At 33.4% G+C, this 26,703-nt stretch overlaps 1 protein-coding gene across 1 annotated transcript in view; it reads right to left on the reverse strand.

Moving 5' to 3' along the window:
- LOC131843098 (voltage-dependent calcium channel type D subunit alpha-1-like) overlaps window positions 1-26,703 on the reverse strand; it is a 71,889-nt gene that overhangs the window by 3,836 nt on the left and 41,350 nt on the right. The window contains exons 16-44 of the mRNA XM_059191693.1: window positions 25,807-25,898; window positions 25,189-25,289; window positions 24,283-24,395; window positions 23,809-23,956; window positions 22,986-23,121; window positions 22,339-22,502; window positions 21,316-21,403; window positions 21,112-21,219; window positions 18,979-19,031; window positions 17,612-17,749; window positions 15,770-15,884; window positions 15,471-15,601; window positions 14,461-14,605; window positions 13,973-14,053; window positions 12,152-12,273; window positions 11,546-11,561; window positions 10,440-10,625; window positions 9,741-9,840; window positions 8,905-9,092; window positions 7,648-7,745; window positions 7,184-7,272; window positions 6,517-6,657; window positions 5,922-6,087; window positions 5,576-5,584; window positions 4,557-4,722; window positions 3,926-4,040; window positions 2,905-2,983; window positions 2,001-2,099; window positions 630-670 (exon numbers count right to left, since the gene is read on the reverse strand). Of these exons, the coding sequence (XP_059047676.1) occupies window positions 630-670; window positions 2,001-2,099; window positions 2,905-2,983; window positions 3,926-4,040; window positions 4,557-4,722; window positions 5,576-5,584; window positions 5,922-6,087; window positions 6,517-6,657; window positions 7,184-7,272; window positions 7,648-7,745; window positions 8,905-9,092; window positions 9,741-9,840; window positions 10,440-10,625; window positions 11,546-11,561; window positions 12,152-12,273; window positions 13,973-14,053; window positions 14,461-14,605; window positions 15,471-15,601; window positions 15,770-15,884; window positions 17,612-17,749; window positions 18,979-19,031; window positions 21,112-21,219; window positions 21,316-21,403; window positions 22,339-22,502; window positions 22,986-23,121; window positions 23,809-23,956; window positions 24,283-24,395; window positions 25,189-25,289; window positions 25,807-25,898 (3,228 nt within the window). The remainder of the gene's footprint in view (window positions 1-629; window positions 671-2,000; window positions 2,100-2,904; window positions 2,984-3,925; window positions 4,041-4,556; window positions 4,723-5,575; window positions 5,585-5,921; window positions 6,088-6,516; window positions 6,658-7,183; window positions 7,273-7,647; window positions 7,746-8,904; window positions 9,093-9,740; window positions 9,841-10,439; window positions 10,626-11,545; window positions 11,562-12,151; window positions 12,274-13,972; window positions 14,054-14,460; window positions 14,606-15,470; window positions 15,602-15,769; window positions 15,885-17,611; window positions 17,750-18,978; window positions 19,032-21,111; window positions 21,220-21,315; window positions 21,404-22,338; window positions 22,503-22,985; window positions 23,122-23,808; window positions 23,957-24,282; window positions 24,396-25,188; window positions 25,290-25,806; window positions 25,899-26,703) is intronic.

Below are 26,703 nucleotides of genomic sequence, written 5' to 3' on the forward strand. Positions count from 1 at the left end.
GCCCGATCCGTCCAGTGGTTTGGGCTGTGCGTTGATCACTATGTCAGTCACCTTTGAGTTATATATAGTCTGTACATCGCGGAAGTGGCAAGAGTAGATATACGCCGACAAGAGCGTAGCTCTTAAATTATGAATGAATGAATGAAGTCTTTACATATATATTTAGATATATAAAGACTTATTTATAGTAGGTATAAAATGAAGTCGCTTCCGTTGTCTGTACGTTTAGATCTTTTAAACTACGCAACTGATTTTAAGACGACGTATCGCAAATACTGACGTTAGAAATCTCAGTTTTTCTTAGCAATCACAAATCCTTCGGGGCTGATATTTAGGTATTTCATTTTTCACGTCTTCGACATCATATATACACTGTTAGCAATAGAGTGAGTCAAGAGGAAGGTTTATATGTGTAATAAGAGGTACCTTCACTCGTGCGAAGCTATGTAAAGTTGTATAGTAAACGCGGCAGTTTAAAAATAAGTAGTTTTATTAATTACGATCATGGCTGTCAATATTTTAATTAATTATAATATTAATTTTAATTAAAATTTAATTTAATAATTAAATGTGATGCTATTGTTATGTGATAATGCAAACACAATCACAACACACTAAAACAAACTTACTGTTCTTTCTCATACTCTGGATTAATTCGTTGGACGTTTTTCTGTAAATGTTTATATATATTTTTCACTAAACGTTATACAGATGCCATTATTGTTTTTTTTAAGTTAATAAAATGTAAGGTCAATTATTGTTCCTAGCTAAATTTTTTTAAGATAACTAATATAAATACATAATAAAATGTAAGGTCAATTCACACAGCGCCATCTAGTTCCTAGCGCAGCTAGCAGCAGCATACATAGATATTTCCCGTAATATACATAAGAAATACCCAGACCGATACAAACAATCATAGTCATGAATACAAATGTTTGTATTGTGCGAGGTATCGAACCCGCGACCAGTAAGGAGCTAACTAAACCGCTAGACTATCGCTACTGTCCATATGTTACTAGCTGATATAGTAGCAAATAATGATTTTAGTTTTTCGAAAATTATCGGACCGTACGGCACTTAGAAATTTATATACTAAGAGCGCCATCTATCGGCATTCTATGCAATTATAAAGCAACATGTTTAGCAACGGCGCTGTCTAATTTACACGTAAAAGTAAATAGATGGCACTACCCTATGAGAGATGTATGCTCATAGTCCTGTAGATTTTTCATTATGAGGAATTTTTTTTCAAAACATGTAATGCAACTGTATAACGTTAATTTTTATATTGTTTTTAATGTGCCATGATTTATATAATTTAACAAAAAGCACGACACAAATTCTTATAGATTTACATAGAACAATACAACGAAAATTATTATTAACAGATATACATAGGTATATTATTATATTAATGTAAATTGACCGGTATCTTTATTTGTTCTGTCTTTTCTATCTTAATTTAAAAAATAGTATAATTTAAAAAAAATATATATCAAATATAACAGAATAATAAATTCTTTTTATATCAACCAAGATGAATGAAATGAGAATAATAAAACAAAAAAAATCTAGGTAAATTAAAAATGATTAATCAACTTCCATTTTTTTCCACAGATAAGATAATAGTACAATTATTTTTCAAATTCGAATTCAAAAATTGTTTATTCATGTAGGACATATTAACCGATTATGGACGTAAAATTTTTTACATTATAATTTTAATTTTTTCCCTACCAGTCAGTTCAGTATATGGATCCAATTGAGAAGAACTGGCAAGAAACTCAATTGAATATTTTATTAAAAGCCATTTTATTTACAATGTACATATACATATTAAGAATGATTATACAAAAAGTAATAAAGAAGGGGAAAAAAATCTTCTTTTACACAGAACAATAAGAAATGAGCAAGGAAAAGTAATTTCATTTCATTTTTTTGTTTTTACGGGTCAATTTTCTAGTAAGTATATATTATAAGAAGTATTACGAACTTACTCGATAGCTTTAAATATCCTCTCGGAGTCCTTGCCGTGTAAGAGAGGCTGCATCGCAATTTCTTCATCTCCATCACTCTGGTTCACTTCTTCGTACCTCCTGAAATTTTTAATTGTTTTTTTTTTGTTAATTTTAGTGCAGTAAGGTGATACACCTCACAACTGTACCGTTATGTATGATGTGATGAGGTGTCGCTATATAATTTATTTGTTTATTGTAGTATATAGGTAGTGAGTATACAGGTGAAATAATTGTAGGTACTATTTATTGTACATTAGTAATACAAATAAATAATAATCATTATTATTAATATTATTTGCTTCAGGAAGTTTTTTTTATTTTTTTTATACCGCTATGGTGACAAACAAGCATACGGCCCATCTGATGGTAAATGATTACCGTACCGGGTGTCACGTGCGCGTTGCCGACCTTTAAGAAACCTTAATATACCCTTCTTGAAAAACCCCATGCTGTAGTCTCGTGAGAAAACCTCGGCAGGTAGTTAATTCCACAATCTAAGTGTACGCGGGAGGAAGCTCCTCTGAAACCGCACTGTCCGAGACCACTTGGGTTCCAGCGTGTGGGAATGAATTCCCTGTCGATGGCGAGCGGTGCGATGGTAAAAGGTGGCCGTAGGCATCATGTCGAACAATTCCTCAGAACACATTCCGTCATAATAGTTAATTTTAGTGTAATGCTGTGGTGTCACCTTACCACAGTACCGTTATGTATGATGTGATGAGGTGTCGCTACATAATCTATTTGTTTATTGTAGTATGTAGGCAGTGAGTATACAGGTGAAATAATTGTAGATACCTTTTATTATACACTAGTAATACAAATAAATAAATGAATATCATTATTATTATTATTATTTGCTTCAGGATTCATGTAATCTACTTACATTTCTTCTTCGGGTATTTGTCCGTCCATGCCGAGTTCCCTCCTCATCATTGCACTCAAATTCTGATTATCTTCCTTACCTGGAACGATAATTTTATTATCAACTAGCTGTACTCCCGACTGTGTCCGCGTGGAATTTAACTTTATATTTCTAATATAAAATATTTTTTCTAAAATAAATATAAGTAAATAAAATAAAAACAAATAAATGACATCGTAGTCCCCCGGAATAGCAACACATGAGTATACCACTCACGCTTCACATGATGATGATGATGAATAGAATAGAATAGAAAATCATTCATTCAAATAAACTTAATTTAAGCACTTTTGAAAAGTCATAACAATTTGTTTTTTATCTACCACTCGTTCTGAAAGCTGTCTTATCACAAGAAGAACGAGCAAGATACTTGTGTGTTGCTCTTTTAAATAATCCTTGTAAGTTTACATTTACAAGTCGAAACGTGTGAATACAAACTACCAACAAGCACTAATTTTTTGGGTCAAATATAAATATGCAATAAGATTAAATCAGTCGTAGTGATAAGAGCAGACCAGTCCTTACAAGCAGCATTCGTTCACGAGTATGACGGATGAGCCAGCCATCACTGCGCTCGACCATATTTTAGGGTGCCCAATGATGATGATGATATAATAATAATAATTTCAAGACAATTCACACAGCGCCATCTAGATCCAAGTTAAGCTACTTGTGTTATGACTACTTTTCTACTACTTTTTTAAATTTCGTAAATACATACATATTATACATAGAAAACACCCAGACTGATACAAACAATCATACTCCTGAATTTAAATGTAAGTGCCGTGCGAGGAATCGAACCCGGGATCATCGCAAGTAAGACCACTGGACCAGCCAGGCCGTCAAATGATGTGCAAAGTGCCGTTTAAGTATTAGATGATTAATGTTAACCATCAGGTCTCTCAGGCTTGCCTACCATTGTCACACAAAAAATACAAATATCGTAAGCAGGAGTCTCCAATTTCATTATAAAACTTACTAGGCATTTTCAATTTGATTGAGGGCGGCGGATTTTTCCTTTCTCGTCCGTAGAAACTCTCGCGGCCATGTCGCTTGATTGTCGTCCATACAGAGCCGAATAATGTATGATTACGCTGGAGAAAATGATAAAATATAAAATGATAGAATTGCTGATGTGACTACTCTCACAGATATCAATGATCAAATGTATCAACGTAATAGTGATACGCAATAAGATACTAAACATGTCCATATTTGGATATTTGAATGCATTGTGGCAGGGGCAAACCTATGATCCTTAGAATAATATCAGTATAGGTACAATCAGTATTCGAATCAGATAAAAATTCAACTAACTGTTGAATTTATATTTAGCAAATTCGCATTAAAATTATGTTTTGAAAGAATCATAAATAAAGTGAAGAAAATCATAATAACTCTAAAAGCATATGTATAATTTTGGGTACAAACTATTTTTTTATATACACATGTTTGAATTTGTGAAAGCTTTCAGATAAATATATTTTGTTCTACATTTTCTGTCATGTACACCTATATAAGTAAAAATATTGCAATTTTTCTAACAACCTTCTTCTTCATTGTGCTTGAAACATATAACATATATGTAAGCTACATGTTTATAAACTCACCCTATGCATAGGCTCAACAGTTTCTGCAACAACTTCGTCCAAGTTCCCAGATATCGCTCTCTTCAGCTCCGGTCCAGCTTCATGAAGAGTCCTCAGACCGGCTTGCAACGTCATCTGATTGTTCTGCAGTGACGCGGCTGCCGCTTGTTCTTTCCGTTTCCTGAACCTGTTATATTATGTGCCCACGTAGAGGACATAAATTTCAACTCTACAACTCTCAAATTTAAGTTCAAAGTCAAAAATGCAATAATTATAATTTTAAAAACTGTAACCCAATAAAAATCAAGGAATTCTAATGCAGTAATATTAACTAAATAAAAAAAAACATGTCTTCTCAGTTTCAGACTTTACAATCAATTGCTCAAAATAAGTAGACGAAGAAATATTCATCAACATAAATCAGTTAGAAAAGCAAATTGATATATCGTCTGTTACATGCATATACATTTGACGAACACATAATAATATCACGCATATGAGCACTCAAAAGAATAAAGAAAATAATTATAAGAATTGTGCGAATCGAAACAAGTGATTGTAAAACATCAAAGAGTTATTTATTATACGGAGAAAACATGCTTTCAATAGAATAAAGTATCACTGAAAAATACCATGCCAGAATCAAAACTTGAACCAAAAAATAAAAAATGCTTGTGCTCGGCGAAATATATAGCACCTTTTATATGCGTGGAAGCTATAAAATATACAAAACTTAGAAATATTATGCAATCATTATAAAGAACAACATTTAAAGGAATTTCAATCAATATTAACAAAACCAATTCAGAGTTAAAAATGTGATAGACAAACGATTGCATAATTAAATATATTACAGATGACGCAGTAAAAATGGGTAGATACAAATACCAAATGAATGTTTCAGAGATTTTGGGGAAAGTATACAAAATATTAAGCAATATCCTTGGTTATCGACACACTGGTATTGCGACCAAGGAAGAGAAGCATAAAATACAGCAGAATAAATCGTCGAGTTGCTTAAAACTTGAATTACAACTTACGCATGGTTCCTATAAAACAAAAAACTTGTTAAATTCCATTGTAACATTTAGCCATGATATGAGTATGAAGTCATCTATATAAACAGTTAAGCTACATAAATTATATACGTCGAACTATATTAACGTATTATATTACTGAACAATAATAAGAACAACCATATATAAACATTATAATTAGTAATCTACTGAAAGTTATAAAATATAATATTATAAGTTATATAATAAATTTACAATATGTAGTTGATGATATCCTCGAATTAAATCTATGATAAGAAGTGTTTTTATCTCTTTTAAAAGCTAAGTAAGTACAATTGCATAGAACTGGTTAACATTTAACACAACTAACCTTCTAAAGTAATCTTGGATTAGGAACGTAGCATAGAATTTGCCAACTGTTATCTCGTTGGGGTCACCAGGTGGCGGCACAACCTGATCTAGAAGTTTAGGGGACGTTCGTTTCCATACTTTTTTGATGATTGCTCGTAGCTCGGTATTACATTGGTCTATTACACCTGTTACACAAATCAAATAAAATATATCATTAAAAGTAATTTTTAACTCAATATATTATTGTAGACGTCAATTATCATTTGATAGTATCCGGTAGCAGTAACAAAATAACGAAAAGAAAGATTTTATTTTACACGTACAATTGAAGTAATATCATTTTTGTATTTTAATATTTTATTGTTGCATTAAGTATATAAAAGAAAATAAAAGATAAATAAATAAAATAAAACATAATAGCCAGAACTAATAATAAAAGTAATAATAAACTTTCCCTACTTTCAACCCAGTAGTTTAGTAGTCAAAGGAAGGTAGATACTGTCATCTATAGATGTCGTAGTGATAACAACACTACATGCTTATATTTTGCGTGAAAGAGAAAAAAATATTCCTCCTTTGAATTTTTTTATAATATTCGTAGCATTAATACAAACCTGAAGTCTTAATTTGCAGCTGCGTTCTAACAACAGCAAACAGCGTTGCATTAAAATTGACGGTACCATCAGAATTTAAAGGCATGTTCATTGACACGAGCCGTTTGCATGCTGTTCTATGTGGACATAGTTTACCAAAACCTAGAAATGACATGATACATGAAAGACAATCAATTACAAATCTGCACAATTATTCAGTGTGGAAACTATATCAATTATGACAATCTTAATATCTATGTTGTATTGTATGTTAGACTTTTCAAATTTATTCTCTCATTTGAGCCATTGTGTAGAGCCGAGACTGCTTAAGTAGCCAGCTGAACTATTCTTAGAAGCGTAGAAGCCTGTGAAGACGTTAGGAGTTTACACAGACTTCACGGAGCGACCTCACCGTTCCGAGGATTTGTGTACATTGTGTGGCCACGACTACATATTGCAGAATCACGTAAGCGACTGTTTCTTCGGCTTATATAATATACTGTCTCTGTATGCAAGGTCTTCCTTGGTGAACATTAAATTATAATGTCTCAGTATATTTATTTATTACTATTTGATACCTCGCAAATATTCGTAATGTAATTACTTTAGCTATAAAGCAATGAACCCTGTTTTTAATTTATTATTTCCTACGAATATGTATAGAGCTACTGTATTGTCAATTATTTACCTAATGGTGGACTAATTTTTCTTAATAAAGTAACAACATCTAAGTGTTTGATTCTTCCTTTTGCATCTGGGTCATATTCACTCCATAATCTGTAAATAAAATTATGATTAATGGTAATACTATTATTACTATTACTATCGAACTCGATTTAAATTAGTAACACTCCCCTATTTGTGGGGAAAATGTGAAATTAATAATAATAACGATTCACGCCGCGCCATCAAGTCCCAAACAAAGCAGAGCATGTCTTATGTGCTAAACGACTGATATAAATACTTAAACATACATATTCTATAGTCTTGGCCTTTGCAGCTTCACTGGACGATAGCGCTGCACGCGCTATAGTATATATCGTACTAAGTACACACTTCCAGAGCTATTCAAATGTTTATAACTAGTTATTGTATAATAACTAGATGGTATGTTAGTCGCTAATAATGCAAGTCTTGATACTATTAACTCACCTTACAAACTCATCAAGATGATGAGGGCCCAATATGGACCAATCTCTGGTGAGATAATCGAAGTTGTCCATGATAACAGCCACGAACAGGTTGATGATCTGAAATTTTAAATGATACAATTACAATACTTTCACGAGTAATATTCCAAATGAAGACACTTCAAGAAGAGTATATTAAGGTTTCTTCTCTATATAAATAAATATACATCTAATAAATTATTATGTCAGGGCATGTCACCTAAGTGGTCTCGGACAGTGCGGTTTCAGAGGAGCTTCCTCCCGTGTACACTTATATTGTGGAATGAACTACCTGCCGAGGTTTTCTCTAGAGACTACAGCATGGGGTTTTCAATAAGGGTATATTAAGATTTCTTAAATTCGGCAACGTGCACATGTCATCTCTGGTGTTTCAGGCGTCTATAGACTACGGTAACCGTTCACCATGGTGAACACCATCAGATGGATCGTATGCTTGGTTGCCAACGTCGTAGTATAAAAACACTACTATTCATGAGTATGATTGTTTGTATTGGTCCGGGTGTTTTCTACGTATAATATGTATGTATTTAGGAAAAATTGTCTAGTACCATCACACAAGATTTAGCTTAACTTGGATCTAGATGGCGCTGTGTGAATTGTCCTGAGATTATATTATTATTTACTTTTATCTTTTCTTTCTCTTCTTTTATACATTTAAAAGAAGGTAATACTCAACCACGGGCTTTAGCCAAGAACTAAATAATTAATAAATGTGGGAGAGGTTGTGCCCATATTATAAATACCTTATGACTAACATACATAAGGTGAAGATGACGACGATATATTTGTGGAAGTCAAGAATTTTCTTGTAATGCGACAAGTGTTCCTTATTGTGGCTTTTGTAAGAGATATGTTTTACTGGGGTGTATATTTAATGTTTACAAACTATTTTTAAGGGTTTTAATTATAATAATCGTAGAATGAAGTACAACAGGTACAATATGTACAGTTTTGGCCCGCCAATGTGTTTTTACCTTAGTATTATTATTATTAATGATATCATATCATATGGAAAGTGTATAATATGAACGTGGATAGATGGAAAGGGAGAGGACGCCCAAAAAACAGATGAATGAATTGTGTGAAAAATTATATGAACAAAAGAATGTTCAGATATGATGGCCGATAGAGATCAGTGGAAGAGAATAACATACTGCGCGGACCCCAAATAATGGGATAAAGGCAGTGATGATATTAATGATATCAGTAAAAATCTTACCAGGAAAGTACAAAGCAGAGAAAATGATATGAAGTAGGGGAAAGCCATCCAGTTGCCACAGAATTCGTCTCCGTTGTCGCTGCTCGGGGCACCATCGATGGGCTCTGATTTTATGCACTTGGGCGGCTCGCCGGGCCGCTCGTCGATGTTGGGAGACAACGCCATCATGATCTCTTGCCAAGCCTCGCCTGGAGACATTATTAGTGTATGAATATAAGGTGTAATTCTTACTAATATTATAATATTTATCCTTACTCCTTACTATTATTATAAATGCGAAAGTAACTCTGTCTGTCAGTATGTCTGTCTCGCTTTCACGTTAAAACTACTGAACATTTAAATGAAATAATATATACAGAGACCCTGAGAAAGGACATAGGCTACTTTTTAATGCGAAAAAAGGATTGAAAGGAGAGATGGTCGCGGGTTCGATTCCTCGCCGGTGCAAACCGATATTTCGGATTTTAGCGGGACTTCCAGTCGTAGATAGCTAATGTAATAAGGAGTAATAAGGTTATATTACTTTTATTCTAGCAATTTTATTCATTTTAATTCTAGTTTATTTAATTACACTTGAATTAAAACAAATAAAACTACTAGTTTCTATTAGTAGCTAGCTAGTATCTTTAGATAGTATAAAATGAATTCGCCGCTTAGGTATATCTTCTAAATTACGCAACAGATTTTAATGCATTTTCCAGCAATAGGTAGAGTGATTCAAGAGGAAGGTTTATATGTATAATATATACGTATTATAGATCGAGATATTCAAAGACTTGTAATACATCCGTGCGAAGCCAGGACGAGTCGCTAGTAATGTATAAATTAATATTTACCGGTGGCTGATCTAAACAGGACCATAAGTGCGCTGCCAAACGTTTGGAAATTGTTGTGCCTCGTGATCTGATCGTCGTCAAAACTTATTTTACCGAACAGCTGAAAAGTAAAAAAAAACCATTTTAAGAAGTTTCAGAACAACGTTGGTACGAAAGGGACTGTTAGTAATAACCCCATTCCTAGCAATGTACCATAGCAGGTTGATCTCCACGCGGTTCCCCCTGGAAACCATCGCGATAATTTCCTGGTGAATTTACCACGATGTGCTAACTGACCTGAGCTCATGTTCATCTTATCATCCTCTACTGGTACTACTTGCTACTACCCCGCCAGGGTAAAACGTTAGCGCAGGCGGGTGCACCATTCCATTATCATCCATAAGAACCTTCCAACGTAAAAATAAACGTATGGAATTTGCAGTTTTTTTCTTGCGTTAAAACTTAAAACTAGATTTGTATTCATTACAAACATTTGTATTCATGAATTCTGACTGGCTGTTATGTACAATGTTTTTACAAAAAAAATATTTATATCACTTGTCTAGTAGGTACCCATAACACAAGCTCTATTGCATACGTTTCTCCAAAAAATATATATGTATTTATATCAGCTATCTATTACCCATAACACAAGGTCTGCTTAGCTTGAGACTAGATGGCGCTGTGAAAAAAAAAACAAGTATATAAAATATTCCATACCTGCATACCAACAACAGCGTATATAAAGAACAGCAGCACAATCAGCAAAGCAACATATGGAAGAGCTTGGAACGACTTGATGAATGTCCACAGCAGGGTTCGAATCCTCTCACCACGGGACAGCAACTTTATGAGACGCATCGCACGAAACAGACGGAAGAACGTGATGTATTTTAATAGACTGCCCTGTAATGAAGCAGAAAGTTATTTACTTTAATTCCACACGGACGAAGTTGGTAGTTTTAAATAATAATATACTATTTTTTGCTTTTACCTAATTTATTATACTTTTTATTTATTATCACAAAAATTTACATCACAAAATATTCTTACATTTGTAAAAAAACAGTTATCTAAATACATATATGTAACTCAAAGGTGACTGACTGACTGATATAGTGATCTATCAACGCACAGCCCAAACCACTGGACGGATCGGGCTGAAATTTGACATGCAGGTAGATGTTATGACGCAGGCATCCGCTAGAAAGGATTTTGTTTAATTCTACCCCCAAGGGGATAAAATAGGGGATGAAAGTTTGTATGAAACTTTGTCAATTTTAAACCGATTGGGCTGAGACTTTGCATGCATAAAGTTACTATGACGTAGGCGTCCCCTAAGAAAGGATTTTGATAAATTCCACCCCTAAGGGGTTAAATTAACCCCTCATCTTAATACTTCTTATGATTCAGCACGCAATAGTTTACTAAGTACCTACTTATTTACAATATTAACATGAATTAACATTATGCTTAAGGTTCTTATGTGGACATCTGCAGCGCATGTTAATATTGAGTTGTTATAAGTGATTTTTAAACTTATTTGTATATTTTTGTTTCCACACATATTTTCTCCTGGTTATAAGAGCAGTTGAAGGCCGAAAAAGAGATGGATGGATTGTGTTAAAGATGATATGGTAAGAGAGGGAGTAAATAACGAGAGAACTGCGAGGAATGAATCGAAGAGAAAATCACACCGATCCCAAATAAATGGGATAAGTAAGAAGCAGATGAAGACATATTGATTCCCTAAAAATTACAAACTTTGGAAAATCAACTCTAAAGCAATAACATTAAAGTGTAATTTCAACTGTCATTATTCTTACCTCTTTGCTTGCTTTGCTGGTGGTAAACTGAAAATAAAAAACACAAATTGTTAACATAATGTTATAAAAAATAAGTATCTTTACAAATAATGAGATCTTAAAATTATAACTAAGCTAGAACTGTCTGTAAAAATCTGTTTTCATGCAACTGTATTCTCAACAGTGTAGCAACAGTAAAAAATGTTGTTGACAGGAAAACATTGCTTTTGAAAAGAGAGTACCTCTGTCTTATGTAAGGTAGAGAAAGTTCTGCGGGTTAGCGTTCTAGTGATCAAATCAAATCAAATCTTCATTTTGCAATTATATATATTACTAGCTGTATACCGGACTTCGTCCGCGTGGAATTTAACTTTATTTTTCTTATTGAGATGTAAGCAAAAAATGTTTACTTTCGTGTTTGTACATACACCAAATTAACATTTGTCTGTCTGTCTGTTTATTCCGGCTAATCTCTGAAATGGCTGGACCGATTTTGACGGGACTTTTTTGGCAGGTAGCTGACATAATAATGAGTAACATAGGCTACTTTTATTTTAGAAAAATTCTATTACTTTAGAAAAATAAAGTTAATTTCCACGCGGAGTCACGGGAACAGCTAGTATAAACAAAATAAGCATACTTACCATCGTAACTGGCTTGTTCTCGTTGACCTGGGTGACAACTATGTCAATGATACTGCCGATGACTAAAATGAAATCAGTCGTGTTCCACGCGTCGCCAAAGTAGTTCTGTAAAAGAAAAATCAGTTTTATGCATTAGAAAATAGAATTTAATATATATTAATCACAATTAGTAATTCTGTAGAACAATTATCGGTTTCATGAACCTACCGGGATAGAAATAGAACTAGACTATTGTTAACATCACCCGAGTGTTAGTAAAGTAAATAAATAGACGCATATACTTTATTTTTAGTGTATGTCAGTTTTGAATTCATAACCTTTGGGTTTTATTAGAGATGTGTCAACTCGAGTTAACTCGAGTGGTGGTGAATTCGAGTTAACTCGAGTTGAACTCTGCCAACTCGAGTTGGAAGTATTCACGAATCAAGTGAAAGAGCGAGAGCATGAGTCTATCTTCGAACCGACAATGACATGAAATTATATGCTCATTTCGTATCATACAATTTTCACTCGTCACAAATGTTTCATATTGATTTTGTTATCATTTATTTTTCGCATATTCGTCCAGTTATGTTATCATTACAATGATTATGCATTCTATAAGTCCTTCCGCGGCTTTTGATTTCTACTGCCCCCTATGTTTCGGAGAAGCTTTCAAGGCTAGCTGCGGCCAAAAATATTAGATTTGTTCGTAAAATTCCAACTTCCAACTCGAGTTGGCAGAATTCATCTCGAATTAACTCGAATTCAGCCCAACTCGAGTTGACAATAGTAACGAGTACTTATTGTGTGATTCTTTCTCTGATGTGTAATGAAAGTCTATGGAAATACTGTAATATAAATAAGTTTATAATAACAATATAAACATTTATTCAGCATTCTTATATTACAGTATTCTTATATTTACTATACAACTTATAAGCTAAAATATACTAGTAACGCTGAATATGACTCCCACTCAGCATTTATACTGTAGTATAATTATACCACAGCGCAGTGTTTTCAGTGGGGCCACCACACACACACACGTAAAAATAACAAAGGAAAATAAAACATTACGATTAACACCATTTTATAAATAGGTATAAAATGTAAGTAAAAAAAATGCAATTTTCGTGAATGTATGTAGAAATTAGTTTAGTTATTAACATAGCTGGGCATTAACTCGTTAATTCGTTAATCGTTAATTAACGAAGTTAACATTTTGATTAACAGGTTAACTTTTAAAAATGTTAACGGACACGTTAAACTAATATGAGAAGTTCGTTAATCGTTAATCTAAAATATACGGAACCGCGGCGCGGTTTGAAAATGTCAAAAACAAAAAAGCTCCAACTATTTGTAAAACGAAAAAAAAATAAAATGTGGCTGGACATAAAATTAAAAGACTCAACAAATATCAGATACTCATAAATCTATTCATAATAAGGATTTGAAAGTTGAACGTCTGTTTTGTAAAGACATTTTAACACCATAACGAGCCTTGCTTTAAGACGAGAACTTCAACATGTTAATGGATATATATCAATATTATGCCCGACGATTAAAGTACTCATTTGAGTTATACACGTATTTTGTTTTGTAAACTTTTAAGACCTAAACCGTTTTATAAATTTAACGCAGCGATATAAAAATAGATATTAAAAATGTAATTCTTCTGAAATGTAACGCTTTAACGTTTAACGAAGCTGTAGCGAATTAACGATTAACGGTTAACTATTTGATTATTAATTTAGCTTGTTATTAGTTTAGTTGTTGCAATAAAGCGATTGTACAATAAACTGATCTTTCTTGTAACACTCACCTTGAACCTAAACGCTGCCAATTTAAAAACAAATTCCAACATAAACACAGTAGTCAGAATCATGTTCAAATAGTCCAGGACCTGGAAAGTTAAAATTAGACCAATTAGCTATTTTGTGACATGGTGGTATCACCTCACCACTGTAGCGTCATATACATATGTTGTGATCAGGTGACGCTACATAATATATAGTTTACTATAGTATCTAGGTAATAAATATACAAGTGAAATAATTGCACTATTTATTGTATACTAGCTATACCTGCGACTTCGTTCGCGTGGAATTTAACTTTACTTTTCTAAAGTGAATGTAGCCTAAGTTACTTCTTATTACATCTGCTACCTGCAAAAAAGTCCGTCAAAATTGGTTCAACCATTTCAGAGATTAGCCGGAACAAACAGCCAGACAGAGAGAAAAATTGTAATAAATATTATTTTGGTGATTGTACCGTATTTGTATTCATATGCATAATACTAATATATTATACCTTCTTGTACTCCGGCGAGGCTCCGTCGAACTTCATCATTAGCGCCACCGTGTTGAGAACAATGAAGAAGAATATGAAGTACTCAAACCTCTGTGACGTCACAAACCACCATGTTTTGTACTGAATCCTATGCTTGGGAATATATCTGTAACATGAGAAGATGATTACTATAATATAGGAAAGGGGATTGTTAGTAATGTGGACTGATGATCTCATTGCTAGCAATGTACCATTTCAGGTTGACCTCCACGCGGTTCCCCCTGGATGGGCTAAATGACCTGACCTTATGCTCACCTTATCATGGTCCAGCATAGACCGTTAGCGCAGGCAGGTGCAACGTTCCATAATCATCCATAAAAAAAAAATAGTATAATATATATGTATAATAATTTTAACGATTGTATGTTTGTATTTTTTGGACGCTAGGGATAAAATTATTAAATAAAAAATTTGACGTTCATAAGCGGCTAAAATGTCCTACAAGAATAAATGATTTTTGAATTTGAATTTGAATTTTGACCTCTGTGGTTTAGCGGTTAGGTACGCTATCCTTCCGATGGTCGTGGGTTCGATGCTTCGCACAGTAAAAACATTTGTATTATTGAGATCGATGGTTTATACCGGTCTGAGTGTTTTCAATGTATATTATGTATGTGTTTACTTTATATCAGATTTTTCGCACATTTATAGTTTATATAGAGAAGGAGTGAAAAATGCTAACATTTTTTTGAATTATGCATAAATATTACATTAAATCAATAAACAAAACATTACATGCACTCCATCACACATAGACATTTGACACACGCATATATATGCTTTTTTGGTTATTGTTAAAGTCTATGGTCAAATTGAGAATACAGTAATATTGAATTTGTACACTTGTGTCTTTGTCAATAGAACTTTAATAATGTTCAAATTGAATTACGGTCGAATTTCGACCGTTGGCTGACCACTAATAGGGTTAAATAGTAATAAAACTTACATAATTATTACATATTAAAAGTTACCTCCTAATAGGTTTAGCTTTGAGAGCGAATTCTATGCAGTTCCTCTGGTTCTTGTCCAACTCGCAATCTTTGAACTCCTGCTCACCCTCTTTTTGGAATGTCACTATGACGAAACCCACGAAGATGTTCACCTGAAAACATCGTAAATCTTTGTAATATTGGTAATATAAAAAACTGGAAAGTTTGTGAGTATGGATGGATGTTTGTTGCTCTTTCACGCAAAAACTACTAAACTAATTTTTAGTAACATCCTTACTAATATTATATATATAATAATTAATTAAATTCTCATAACTCACCATGAAGAATGCAATGACAATAATGTAGCTAATATAGAAAAAGGCAACCAGAGGTCTCGAATTCTCTATGGGTCCATAATTCTCCTCGTTGGAGTCCATTGACGTTGATAGTAAACTGAAAAATAATAATAATAATAATAAAGAGCAGTAGCTTAGTGATTCACTACCCCAATCAGACCACAAAGGGTGTCAGTTCTAATCTGGACTAACCCAAAAAATATCCTGTGACAAGTCATATTATTAGATTATTCTCCGTTGATGGAAATACTGATAACAAAGCACGTTAAGTAAACTAACTCCCTCGCTATGGTACATTCAAATATACAGAGCGAAATATGTATGTATGTATGTATAGTATGTATAAATATATATGTATATTTTGAAAAATGTATCCAAGTGACGAGCGTGCATGGCAATAGTTGTTCATGTACGGGTATTTCATTTAACATAAACTCCTATATAAGTGTACAATGTAAATAAAATGACTTTAAAAAAATATATAAACTGGCTAAAAAGATATACAGTTAAGATTCTTGCCAGTTCTTCTCAATTGGTAACACAAAAATTTACGTTCTTAAGCGGCTAAAATGTCCTAAGTGAATAAATGATTTTTGTATACTGTTTTAGTAGTAAATCAGGGTATGTTACCACATTTTATTTTTGTGGAGCTCCCGATATTTCGGCAGTTTCAACGGCCATGATCACGGGTAAACTGAAGAGCAGCGGATAGAAGGTACATAAATCTTTTATGAGCAGACATATTCGTCTACCTTCACATGTCTACGTTTGTTGCTACTATTGGATCTCGCTCGATATTCATCTCGGCAAACTATATTCACAGTATCTTCACGTCTTAATACAGGTTAGAGAGGCGATTGAAATACAGAAATATAAAAATTTCAACCGGGAAGTTTTATTTACTTCTACCCACTGCTCTTCAGTTTACCCGTGATCATGGCCGTTGAAACACTGCCGAAATATCGGGAACTCAACAAAAATAAAACGTGGTAACATCCCGTGATTTACTAATTATACTTATGATTTTTGATTTGATATAATAAGTATTTATATAAATTCTCTCAATGTCTACCTATAACATAAGCTATACTTAGATTGGGACTAGATGGCGCTGCGTAAATTGTTCTGAATGAAGAATATGTAATAATTCCTTGTATTTCTAGGAATATTTGGGAACAAAGAAACCATGTGTTGCTAATCTAGACATATAAATAAAATTGGAGTGTCTGTTTGTAATATTGAAATAACCGTTTTTTACTACATGCATATGAATATAAGTACGGTACATAGACCAAAATAACATTTTTTACAATTTTTGTCTGTCTGTCGGTGTGTTTGTTCCGGCTAATCTCTGAAATGGTTGGACCGATTTTGACATGACTGTTTTTGGCAGGTAGCTGATGTAATAAAGAGTAACTTAGGCTACTTTTATTTTAGAAAAATTAAGTTAAATTCCACGCGAACCAAGTCGCGGGAACAGCTAGTACTCAACATAACTGACAAAGACATAAACACCCACGTTAAACACACAATTGTTATTTTACTTATAATTATTAATACTAACTAACTAACAATTAATACTAGCTACTTGCCTCGGCTGCGCACGGATATACATGTATTATATATATAAACCTTCCTCTAGAAGCACTCTATTTATTAAAACAAACCGCTGCAATATCCGTTACGTAGTTTTAAAAGATTTAAGTATAGGGACATACAGTGACAGCGACTTTATTTTATACTATCTAATGATAATGTATGTATGTAGTTATTTCTACATACATACATACATTACACTGAGATATTAATATATTTAATAGTTACTTTGGCCATCCCTCGAAAGTTGACACTGTGAATAGAGTCAGCATCCCACTCAGGACATCATCAAAATTGAATTTGTTCTTCTTCCAAACCCTGTCTTCAATCGATGCTTTACCACCATTATATACTAGATACGTTCCACTAAAACAAACATACAAATTAAAACTCTTAACTAATATTACTGTTGACTTACGAGCACCCTCCAATCGAACCCCAGTACAATTCAAACGAGGATCAAAATTACGAGGTTTGAACCCCTACCGTAGCCTAGCCCTCTGACTAAAGTCATATCTGTTAGGCAGAAGTTGATCTTCAGCCGCTCCATAAGTTTTTCCTTTGGTTTGGAGTGCCATCTGCACATGCCCCCTATCGTCCTGTGAAACTGTAAAGGCCAGCTGCGGCCAGCTGCGGCCAGCAGTATTAGAATAGTACGAAAACAAAAGACGATTCTACAATGGTGACAGCGGGAGCTGCCTCTAACACTGAGTCTTTTTTTTTTTTAATAAGTATTTTACCGCCCTGGAAATCTCCTTTCAGCCAAACAATTACATTCTACAAATACAAATCAACTATTAATTACATCTATAGCGTTCTTATAGTATTGTGTATGAAGTCATATAAAAATGGATAACTTTCTGTATTTTGTAGGATAGATGGCAAGAGGCGGGGTACTATATAAACTTATTAAGCCATCTTTCAAAATAAGTATCTCCAAACCAAATGCTGGACATTCCATTATAATATGACACTGAGTCTAAAAGATTAAAAAATGAATAAAAGATTAAATAATCTTTATTTGTCTCAAATAATAAATTATGTTTTATTTATTACGCTTTAGCATTAAAAATACATACAACTTCAATATTAACTCGACCTCCACGCGGTTTGCCCTGAAAACCATCGTGATTAAACCCTGGTTTAATCATGATAGGTAAATTGACCTGACCTCATTCTCATCTTATCATCCTCCACTGTTGACCCGCCAGCGTAAACCGTTAGCGCAGGCGGGTGCAATATTCCATTATTATTAAAAAAAAACTTACGTAATAACAACAAACTGGTTTTACCTAATGATACAAAGTGCCATTTGACGAAAGTTAGTTATTCGTTTTATGTCAATTGCGTAAAGTTTTACAACAAATTGAAATGCCTATTTTCAATCTGCCAGAAAAAAGATTCAAAGAAAAGTTTTATAAGACAAAGTTTTCTTTGTAAAAAATCTTATTATAAAATTGAAGAGTTTATAATGTTTCTGTAGAGAAATTCTAACTTAAAATTCATAGCGCGGACAATATTACACCATTCCATTTATATTTCTGGATCAGCTAGTAATATATGTAATTATAATAAAACTCTTAAAAGATACTTACCGACAGTCTTCGTCAGTCAATTTTGTTACGTCAGTACATCTAAAGAATTTTCCCTGAAACCAAACTTGTATTAATACAAGGTAGTAAAAATATAATCATATTCAGACATCTAAATTGATTCATAAGTTGATAGTACTAAGATCGAATTTCCTTGTGCATTTAAATATCTCGTACATAACTTCATGCCGCTTCAATTTAGTTTAATGTATTTAAAAAAAAAAGGCTAAGCACATATATATTGACGAATTAGCACAAATTGCTGGGTTATTAATATAGCAATATAAAATTTATGTTACAATAAAGTATAGTAGAGAAGATATCACCTTCAAAAGGCGATATTACGTTTATATGTACATTAGTGGGCTACAGACACATTGGATGTGTAGTGGCGTTTCCTCCATTATTTGATAATAATTAGTGCTCCAAATTTCTTTCTTTCTTTCAGCTGACTTTTTACAAATTCTAATTTGGGTAGGTTTTACTTGATACGGATAAGAGGGTTAGAAAATATCAAGGAGAAACCGTACTGGCAAAGATGACCAGAGGGGCTTACTTCAAATAAATGGGACTAAGGCCAGGAAAAAGAAGAAGAAGGTAAGGTGACAGTGACTACATAGAAACTGCTTAATAATAATCATAATCTCTGGACAAATCACACAGCGCCATCTAGTCCCAAGTTAAGCTAGCTAAAGCTTGTGTTATGGGTACTAGATAACGGTTAAAGTCTTTTTTTTTAATACATACATATTATATAATATGTATGTATTAAAAAAAATATGTCTTATAAAAAAAAATATACAAAGACAACACCCAGACTGATACAAACAATCATACTCATGAATACAAATTATTGTACCGTGCGAGCATCGAACCCGCGACATTCGGAAGTAAGGCGAGACTAAACCGCTGGAGCACCGAGGCCGTTAAACTTAAATCAATTACATTATTAAATTACCTTAAATAACTGCGTACAAACAATTGAAAACATAAATTGCAACAGATTATTAAGAATAAATATATTTCCGATTGATTTTATCGAAGCATACACACATTTCACGACATACTGTTATAACATAAAGTGCAAACATATATATTAGTACACATAACATACACTTTACCAAATCATTGAGATATATTTTTTAATTTTCAGCCATTTTGTTCCAATATGCATAATGTGATGTGTACATAACACGGTGTATGTATTTCGTGTGAAAAAAAATGCAGACAATATATTAAAAAAAAATCAAAAATGCAAATTATATTTGTGTAAAAACAAATGCAGACATTCTATAAATAAAAACAAATAATGACACAACAATCTTTTTTATATTAATGGTAGAATAGCCTAGTCAGGAGTGTACCTGTGTACCAACAATCTGTAGCATATAATGAAAACATAGTTAATCAGACTTATATACATATCTTTATATAAGTCTAACTTAAAAAAACTAAAATCATTTGTATAACCATTTGAGCTACATAAATATTGCATCATTTTCAGTCAATTTAAGTAATTCATTTCAAGGAAAATAACAAATTTCTCTAGCTAATACAGATTTAGAGATGGAAAATTTCTCTGGATAAAAGAGTCTTATTAGAAATTTAAAGTTTTGACGAATAAATGCATAGCATTAGTTCTTCAATCTATCAATTCAATCAATCAATCAATAACATGTCAGTGTCCTGGTTTGACATTGATTTCTTCAACGACAGAATGTAAAACTCACGCATCAATCAAGTACCTTACTCCTAGTACACGAATAAAAATGTCAAGGTAGGGAGGGTAGTGCAAACGAAACAAAGAAGCACTTTTGAGTCCAAAAAATCACGGAACTTAATTCATCAGAGGTACAACACCTTTGGGCAAAAAATATGGAAACCATGCAAACTCCTTTTAGGAATATTAAAAATTTTTTGGACCCACGGGCAAAGCGAAAAAAAGGTTAGTTCAAAATCCAATAGAAAACAAGGCTCACACACAAAAAAATGTTTTTTTTTTTTCAGAATAAATACATAATCGTGTTTTATACATGGATGATATGCACAAGTACTTACTGTCTCAACGTTTTATAGTGAAATTAAAATTGACCCAAAGGTGTCGTCAAAATTTTTTCGAAAATTTTTTCTCCCTACCTTGAACATTTGGACCCCCATGACAGCAAACATGAATTGCAGTAGATTTGTCACCAACAGAATGTTGCCAATAGTTTTAATAGCAACGATCACGCACTGTACTACGTGCTAAAAATTGATAAAAAAAAATTTGTTTACAAATTTTCACTTTGTATATCTTTATTGCTTATTTTTATAATTAAGTTATATTTGACAACCACTGACCTTAAGTCCTTTAGCTCTGTTGATGGCTCTCAAAGGTCTCAACACTCGGAATACTCTCAAGATTTTTATGAACGATACATTACTGGATCTGAAAAATTATTATACCATGCTTGAATCATCCTTAGGCTTGTAGCAACACAGTTTCTATACGTGCCACCATCCACTTCCTAGAATCCTTATCGCACGGCACGTGTAACATTAGAAACGCAGCTGCGCGACCTTCAAGCCGTCGATACCTGCAGCTGCGCTTAAAACCGACACGTGTAAATTCATATATAAGGCCGAAATATATTTACAATACCTCCGATCGATCCCCTGTCCAATTCAAACGGGGATCGAAATATAGGTTCGAACCCCTTTTCTATCCGTAGTTGGCCTTCAGCCGCTCCATAAGTCTTTCCGCGGGTTTGGAGTGCCATCTGCATCTCGCCGCTAACGTCCGGTGAAGTGAAGGCCAGCTACGGCCAACAGCATTAGAGTAGTCCGAAAAAAAAAAATACAATAAAAACACTTCTATTTTTTCCGTCGAGTCTATCATTGAAGATCCCAAATTCTCAACAAGTAGGTCATATACCTAACCCTTGTACACACACCTCCTTAAAGGCTATTCATATAGAAAAATATATTCTCATTTGGGGTCGGCGTAATATATTTTTCTATTTATTCATCCCTGTCCGCAGTTATTTCGCTATTCACTTCCTTTCTTGTCATATCATCTTTCACACAGTCCATCCATCTCTTTTCGGCCTTCCTCTACCCTTATAACTACATCCACATTCACATATAACACTTTCTTTAAAATATTGTCTGCTATATATTACATGCCCAAACCATGACAGACATTTACTTTTCCATTTCTATTTCTAAGCAAATTGCTATTTAAACAGCAATTTGCTTAGAAATAGACATAAAACAATGATGACGCAGTTGACTTTTTACGAAGTCTACTTGGTTTCCCAAGAAACGATATATAAAAGGAAAAGCCTGGAGTCAATACGAGTTAATAAAATATTAAATACGCACCCACTCATCGAAATAAGCGAAACGATGACAACCAACATGTCCAGCAAATTGAAAGCCGAACGGCAGAAGGCGTCCTTGTGTAATATGAAACCATAGGTGATCAGTTTCAGGACCAATTCTATCGTGAACACTGAAGTGAAAAAGTAATCTATTTTACGTAGAATCTGAAAACCAATAACGTTATTTATAGGTATATTAAATATGACACGTAGAAGCAGAGAATCTGTGATAAAATAAGAGCGAAACAGACAACTGACCTCACTGATCTATTAAGAACCTAGAAATCATCTTATACATTATTATTTGAAGGTCTCCGTGATGTAACGTCTCGGATTCGAATCTTTGTATGATACAAACATGTGTATTCATAAGTACAATTGTATGTATAGATCTCGAAGGTCCCAATATATATTATACATGTATTCCATCAGTTGTCTAGTACATATAACACGAATTCTGCTTAATTTGGGACTTTGGGGTTGTGTTCATTGTTCAATACAAATATTATTATTGAAATCTTTACACTTGAGTAGAATAGAACGTAACTTTTATTCAAATTATTGAAATTAATTAACTTATACTTTTAACTTATTTAATCTTACTGTATATTACTTTGAAGTTACAGTAAGGTTTAATAAGAAACCTACCTCAGTCTTTAATTCTGACCCTTTCCCTCCAACTGGGTCCTCCATAGCCAACATTAGAGATGACGCCAAAATACAAACCAATATTAAATTTTTAAACCAAGAATTATTCTGTAGTTTATAACACGATACACGAACCCTAAAACATCAAGAGAAATTTAATTAATAGCATCATCTTATCTGTGATTAATAGCAACGGAGGGTCTAATCTTGTATAAGCTTAGTCAAACGAAGCGGTACTTCACTGCAGTCCAAAGACTGTTAGTCAATAAGTTACAATTTCGCCCCCATATGGAGAACTCTCATCTATAGCACCGAAATAGTTCGGTCCATCCTTTTGATTCCATTTAAACGAACCATGAGAATTATCGATTATCATCTCAGTAACAGCATTAATTTCATTTTGAGGGCAAATTTTGCCCCGTTTTGAGCTTTTTATCTTTCCAAAATTGTAACAGAATCAGCAAAGATTTAACAGAGGGTAGATTTATACAAATTAGTCGGCATTGGTTACCTTTCTCCCCTTATTTTGCCGATGTATGGCCATAAAATTACAGGATGAGAAAGGAAGGAAGAATGAGAAATGGATGTATAGTAACTTAGTACTCAGAAATAGCAATACAGACTATGGGCAACAAATAACAATTTTTTTTGCAAATTCTAGTGCACTGGCTGGCTTTTGCAGCTTCTCGGCTTCTTGGGAAGAGTCCCATAAAAAGTAATATGATTACAACGTCATCAGAGGATGACGTTGTAATCATATTACTTTTTATGCATATAGGCGGCATATGCCATTTACCATTTGAGTTATACAAAGAAAACTAACCAATTTGTTTTCGAGAATATAAAGAAACTGCTGCCGTCTGGAATTGGTTTCTCCTGACTTTTGATTTCCACTTCAGACAAACGCCTCGGCCGGGCCGACACAGTTGCTTGTCGTTTTAACGACTCAGGGTCATCTTTCTTAATGTCTCCTGTAATTGAAAAGACATATACCAAATTACCTCCTTCTACATTATATAGCACTTGTACATTACGATAATAATGAAGTTTAGTGTTCCCAATATCATAAATTTGTCAACACTTTGTCAATACAAAGCAAACACTACATTTTATTTTATGTAAATTAGCCTTTAAAAATAGCTGCTGTTGCTACGGTTGCAGTTTAGTTTCGTGTAGTTTCGTTAGTGTACTTGTTCTTCTTTTTCATTTTTACTGCCTTCTTCCACTTTTAAACCATCTTTAACTCTGCTTTTTTTATTTAAATAATGCTATTACATTAGTCCTTTAAAAAACAAACCGTTTTGTATTTTATCGTTGCTGACCAGTGCCTCGTCAGCGTTTTCTCTTTCTTCTTGTTCTTGCTCTTCAACTTCTTCTTCAGAACCCGTTTCTTCGTATTCATGTTCTGATCTGAAATAACAAGCATCGAGTCATTATTTAGTGATAATTATATTCTTGAGTTGATTCTTTATATGAAATTTTATAGAAAGATTCAATGTACGAAAGATCATTGACAGGAAATTCATCCCCACATGCTGAACCCTATGTGGTCTTGGACAGTGCGGTTTCAGAGAAGCTTTTCAAGGTTTTCTCAAGAGACTACATAGCCTTTGGTAACTGTTTACTATCAGATGAGTCGTATGCTTAATTCCGAATTAAGACTACATCAACTTCATCAACAGACTTTATCAACGTATTTTTTTTATATATATGTTTGCCATTGTGCGCCAATGTCAAAAACAGCTTAACAGATTTTGGGTAAGTTTTCATTAATGTATTGTCTGTTTCGCTTAAAATATTGTGATTCTTTTCTATTAAACGGTTTACCAACTAACAAACTTTGAACTGGCCTAGCTATATTATATCCTATGTATATCCTATCCTAGTATGTTATGTCATTAAAAATATGAACTAATATTCTCACCTGGCAACTCTTTTGTATCGTTTGTATTTCCGGCTGCATGTAACCAATTTAATTTAAATGGTAATTCAACGTAATAATACATAATATAATAGAAAATACCCAGACCAATAATAATATTTTTTTAAATCATTTTTATGAACACAAAACTTTGCACAATGCGAGAAATCAAACCCGCGACTATCGGAAGAATGACGGTATGTTAAACCGCTAGAGCAGCGATTAATATAATATGAAAGAACCATTACATCAACAAATTCTATATTGTTATATTTCTCTTACCCTTCACTAGAATATCCTTCTTCATCATTAACGTATTCATCATCAGTCTCTCCTCTGTCTTCGTCCAATTGAGGGTTACCTGCTTCAGGGTTATCAGCATCCTGTAAATTAGCAATTATTTCAGCATAATTCTATATATTTATATTAATCAAAATGACCTGAAGAAATTCTGCTTAACGGTCACACTTTCGCGACTTAAGTACTGTCAGATAGAAAACATGATGTCAGAGATTCTGTTAATGTATATAGGCAACGGTTGCCACTTACCATCAAATGCACCGTCAGATTGTTTGCCATTCTAGTAACACAAATATATTTCAAAGATTCTTAAAAATGTTTTCATTGTACGAGGAATCGAATCCACCACCATCAGAACTAAATCGGTAGACCGCCGACGTCAGGTCTTTATATATCAGCTATACATCGACATCTTCAGGTACCCACAGTCATACTTCTGTCTATGTGTATGGTAGTCTGTAAGTATCTCTTACTAATATTATAAACGCGAAAATTTGTGACTACTAGCTGTGCCGCATTTTTTTCTGCACTTACTTAACATTTATCATTACATTTCACCCAATTTACAATTTTGTAATTTGTATTCAAAATACAAGTTACCGTTTTATCTTTTTCAATTTCTTCAGCATCCATATCCTCAGCGTCACCGAGATTATCAACAGCGATAGCCAAGAACACGTTCAATAGAATATCTGATGGACTAGATTCAGAAATATTATTATATATTCTCGAAATACAACAAAAAATACGGGACATTCATAAATTAAGTCGAGAAAGTCCAGAGGTTCAGAAGACATCTCATAAATTTGACTCCTAAGGCTATAAAAATACGATATATTTTTTCTTACATTATTATGGCATGAGTGTTGTCTATTATGCCATTAAATGAAAACGAGAGGGTATAATGGAAGGGAACGGGTTCAATTTTAGAATTACTGGAATTTGAAATTTGGAATTTTTGGAAATTATCAGTATTGTACACATTTACATACATACACAAATACACAAACACAAATTGACGAGAGGCTAGTGTTGCCTACTATGGCATTAAGGGAAAACGAGGTCGGATAATGGAAGCGAACGGGTTAAATTTTGGAATTACTGGGATTTAGTGATTCATATACATTGACAAACACACACAATGGTTCTGTAGTATAGGAATATTTGCTTATAGGAATGTTTATTGGGTTATTGGGCACCCTAAAATGTGGTCGACAACAGCGATGGCTGGTTCATCCGTTATAGTCGTGGTGCTCGACGAATGCAGCTTGTAGGGACTGGTCTGGGCTTATCAATACGAGTGATTTCATTTTCTTTAGTTACTTAACCAATTGATTATGCATTTACTATTACAACTCTAATGAATTAGTGCTAGTTGGTAGTTTGTTTGTTTGGTATATTAGATAGACAGAGACAGCTCTTGGATAGCGGCGACAAATCTCGACATAAAATAAGATTTTTTTTTGTGTATGTAGATACACATGCATTGCGTGCATG

Source organism: Achroia grisella, unplaced genomic scaffold (assembly GCF_030625045.1).
Source record: "Achroia grisella isolate CSIRO2021 unplaced genomic scaffold, CSIRO_AGI_Agris_v1 utg2786, whole genome shotgun sequence".
In the NCBI taxonomy this organism is placed as follows: Eukaryota; Metazoa; Arthropoda; class Insecta; order Lepidoptera; family Pyralidae; genus Achroia; species Achroia grisella.